Genomic DNA, 4,535 nt, shown 5'->3' with positions numbered 1-4,535 from the left:
CCTTCATGACACCTTTGGACAAAATGAAATGTTTCCATAAGGACCCGTCTCGTTAAGGCAGCGGGGGGTCTGCTGGGAACATATGGTCAGGTGCTAAGCTGGAAAAGCTTCAATCTCCACCCCCAAATATGAAATAGATTGTTCCCCACTTTGTACCCTGGTCGTGAACTGTCCGAAACCTAATGAGGTTTTAGGTCACACTGTACCCGTGGCTGGCCCTTAAGTCTCTGAGCACCTTGAGAACAAAGACCATGTTCCACTCACTGTTACCCTCCCAGGATCTAGGACCGTGGTGGTCAACTGGGGTGAGTTTTGCCATCAGGGAGTGCTTGGCAACGTCTGGGAGCACGGCTGGTTGGCACACCGGAAGAGTGGGCAGAGCTACCCCCATCTAGTGGGTATAGGCCGGGGAAGATGGACATCTCACATCACACAGGACACCCCCCTCCCCACAAAGAATTACCCAACCCAAAATGTCAACAGTGTGGAGACTGAGAAAACCAGGCTTAGTTTAACACACGGCACAGTCTACATGTTAATAAATTCCAATGTAATTTTCCCAAAAATAGTCTGTTAGACAAGTGTAACAAAAAACTGAATCAGGTACTTGTTCTCCTACTACTTTCCCCCTCAAACAACCAGCTCATGCCATAAAAATCTCATGTATTGAGAAAAGAACAGGAAAAAGGTTCCAAAGCCAGCGTCATCCCACAGATGATTGCAGGTGTGTATGTTGCTAAGTGAGTCTCTCCCGGGCTTTTGCTTCCTTTAGACTGTGGACCGACTGTGTCCACATCTATGTCAGCCTAATTTCTTTGTCTCTGTCTTTTGTGACCCTTTCTGTTCCTCACATATATTTTATCACATAACTGCTTTTAAGTTTTTGGCGGTCCTGAATCACTGAATTACTGTGGACTGGACAACTATGACTCGGCTGTCCTGTGTTGCCGACCATTCTATGCAGCTAGAGCACAAGGGATCATTTCGCAGACATGTCTTTTCAAAGGATGCCCCACTAACATGAAGCAGAATTACACCTGTGGGCCGGGAGCTCAGTCGCCGTGGGGGAGATGAGGGATTGAGAAGCATCCACTGGTCATGCGGTGAAGGCGCCCTTCTCCCAGCCCTGAAAGAGTCTGGTTCCACCATTTGCTTATGAGGACGTTGGACGCTAAGTAGACCTGGAAAATGCAAAAGCTGTCACCAAGAAGCAAATCATCGCTGGGCTATCTCTCTCTTATTTGACTGCCTTGGAACCAAATTGACAGCACGCTGATATAAACAAACAGACACCACCTTCCGGCTTGACCGTCTTTATCATCAGAGTCCTGCTCCCCTAAGAACTTCTAGTCTAGTTGAAGAAAAATAGAAAGCTCAAATAATCCAAACTGCCCCCAAACCTATAAATACATCCATTTTTAAAGTAACTGATAATTTTTCTTCCCAAAATGCTAGAGTTTTACCTTATTATCCATTGCCTTTTTTCGACAGTACAATTTCTCATCGGGGTTTTAGCAAACGGCCTCATCCTGGTTGTGAACGGCACCGAGTTGATCCAACAGAGAAAGATGGTTCCGTTGGCTCTTCTTCTTTCCTGCCTAGCGATGGCCCGGATCTGTCTGCAATTGGTCATCTTCTACATCAACCTGGCTATCCTCCTCTGGATCGAAGTCCCTCTACTTATTGAGAATTTTTCAATCTTCTTGTTTGTAAATGAATTGGGACTGTGGTTTGCCTCGTGGCTCGGCGTTTTCTATTGTGCCAAGATCGCCCCCATAGCTCACCCACTCTTCTTCTGGTTGAAGATGAGGATATCGAAGCTGGTGCCGTGGCTGATCCTAGGGTCCCTGCTGTACACATCCGCCCCCTCTATCTTCTACAACAAACATATATGGGTTTTTTCCCAACAAGCTTTTTTGGGTTTTTTCTCCCCAAACACAACAACCCAAATCAAAGAGAAGTCTGCCTTACAGATCGCCTTTCTTGTGAGGTTATCATTGCCACTACTCATCTTCCTCGCGTCTTCCCTGCTTTTGCTATTTTCCCTGGGGAGACACACCTGGCAGATGAGAAACACGGCCATGGGCACCAGGGTCCCTAGCACAGGTGTCCACGTGAGATCGCTGCTGTCGGTTCTGTCCTTCCTGGTCCTCTGCGTCTCCCACTACATGACAGCCGCTTTGCTCTCTTCTCAGATTTTTAAGCTCAGGAGTCTCATGTTTTTGTTCTGTGTCTGGGTGTTTGGGTCCTTTCCTTCTGGACACTCTATGATCTTAATTTTAGGAAGTCCTAAACTGAAACAAAATGCAAAGAAGTTCCTCCTCCGCGGGAAATGCTGCGAGTGAGACAGAGCTTGGATCCATGCGAAGAAGCCGCAGTTCCCCACCGTGAGGCTGCCTGCCATCCCTCTGTCGCTCAGACAAAGCCACCTGCGCGTGAACACACAGAACATCACCTAAACATCACGTTTGTCCAACGTGAGGCATTTTTATAGATTCACTCCTTTTTCAAAAGGTTAAATTGATTTCCGAAGAGCGACACACACGGGTGGGTTCCATCAGTGTTGATAACCTGGTTGTGATATTATACTCTCGCTTGGAAGCTGTTTCCTCCCTGGGAAAGAGCGGGTGAGTGGCACAGGGGTCTATCTGTGTTATTTCTCACAACTGCCTGTGAATCAACAATAATCTCAAAATAAAAAGTTTAAAGTAAAAGGAAAGGGTGTTTGAACTTGTAATGGCCAAAGGATGCAGGAATCCCGTGGGGTCTATGGGCTTCTGACACCTCATCTTAGATGATCTAACCTGAAAGGACTGGCTGCCCCTTTCTTGTCTACTTGCAGATTATTTTTGCTCTGTTTGTTAGAGTCACGGACAATGGAACCATTCTTCCTCATCAGATCTGAGAGGAAGCTGAGGACAAGTCGGCTTTCTCTGTCTGCGTGATTTTGCTCACCGACCCCACACAGCTGAGATGCTAGATGCCAGGTTGACGTGTCCCAGCAACTGCTAAAAAGATTTTTTTTAATTAATTTTTTTTTTAAAGCAGATGGAAGAGGAATCCAGGGCTGGATTTTCCATTTCCCCTAACTGGACACACTGACCAGAAAATAGCTTGCAAAGATGCTTCATTTTTGCATTTGTGTGCTGGGCTTTGGGACCTTTTCAACTGACAGTAAAAAATTAGGACTCCTACCACACTGCCTGTCTTCCCAGTGAAGCAATGTCTGTAGGAAGGTAGGCTGGGGGTGTTTCCATCTGCTTCAAGTCACAGATGCATTTTCTGTTTGTTTGATGATTTTAGATGCTAAGATGTGTGGTGTGTGTGTGTGTGTGTGTGTGTGTGTGTGTGTGTGTGTGTATTTCTAAAACAGCTTCAGAACCCCTAGCTTCCAGTGAAGTGAAGATGTTCCTCTGTTTGGCTAGAACTTGATGGTCACGTGTGATGATAGAAAGCCTCTTTGGGTTTGGGTTTGCCAATTGCTGGCAATATAGATTCCAATACTAGCCCAAGACATGCTGGCTTGGTGGCACCAAACTAACAGAGGTCTTTGCTTCAGAAGATGCAGGAAAGCGTTTATCTTCTTGGGTTTGGGGACTGAGCTCTGAGGCTACTCTTCCTCTGCCCATGCATCGCATCCTTCCTTCCCCGGAGCAAATTACCAGCTTCCATCTTCCCTCTATTTCATTTTCCTTCGTCCCAGCAGGTGGGAAGGTGCATAACCAGTCATACCCACAGACATCCGGCTCTGGGAACAGCGGTTGTGTCCTGCAGGTGATGATTGCCCCCACTTTGAGAAGGGACAGTGAAGAGTTACTTTTACTTTCTGTGCATCTTCAGTTCAGGTGCTGGATCTTTGAATCACAGTGTGTGTACCAGCAGGAGGATAGAGAGAGAGTGGGAGTGATTTCAAACAGTTGGGAAGAAATTCATAAATACACAACTCTTGTGTGATTTTTCCCCCCTCATATACCAAATTCTGATTCCATTTCATGCAACTTCTGCTTTAATAATGCTAGTTAATGAGATGAATATTAAGGTACAACTGTTTGTATACCTAAAAGTTACCAAGCAGTTCTAAAGAAGAGAAGGCAGGCTAAAGAAAACTATTCTAGAAACATATTCACAGTCTGCTTTCCTTGAAATATTTCTTCCAAAAATGTGGTCTAGATATCACTTTGGTGGATATTGTGTAGGATGGTAATTACTCCATTGGAGAAGCAAAACAGACTCAGCCTTTGATCTGTCCCTAGCAGCTCTTGTCTGGACTCCTTAGCCTGGACAGATGCCTTTTGTCCTGCCCATCTAGCCTGGGGTAGAATGGGGTTAGCCTCTGGAGAGACACAGATTCTTCCTCTACACTAGGCCTGCATCGGTAGGGATGGACTGGCCATTGTGGCCCCTGGGAGACTTGACTGGGGTTCACATGCCCATGGGTTGGGGCAGAGAGCTGTGAACCACGGGGCACAGTGCTATGCATGCTTTATCCCCTGTGGTCTCCCATTTGGAGGAGATCGGACACCCCTGCTCAGTCA

The 4,535-nt window shown here is 46.4% G+C and overlaps 1 protein-coding gene across 1 annotated transcript; it reads left to right on the top strand.

Annotated features, from left to right (window-relative positions):
- Positions 1-1,448: 1,448 nt before the first annotated feature.
- TAS2R1 (taste 2 receptor member 1) lies at positions 1,449-2,345 on the top strand. The gene has a single exon (XM_059416460.1). The coding sequence runs from the start codon at positions 1,449-1,451 to the stop codon at positions 2,343-2,345; it is 897 nt and encodes a 298-aa protein (XP_059272443.1).
- The last annotated feature ends 2,190 nt before the right edge of the window (positions 2,346-4,535 follow it).

This window comes from Mustela nigripes, chromosome 12 (assembly GCF_022355385.1).
Source record: "Mustela nigripes isolate SB6536 chromosome 12, MUSNIG.SB6536, whole genome shotgun sequence".
NCBI lineage: Eukaryota > Metazoa > Chordata > Mammalia > Carnivora > Mustelidae > Mustela > Mustela nigripes.
The sequence above is the reverse complement of the archived record's forward strand: the minus strand, read 5'-3'. Positions and strand labels throughout refer to the sequence as shown.

What these genes read in the sequence shown, in the direction of transcription:
- TAS2R1 (XM_059416460.1), top strand. Translation starts at nt 1,449, where the DNA reads ATGCTAGAGTTTTACCTTATTATCCATTGCCTTTTTTCGACAGTACAA.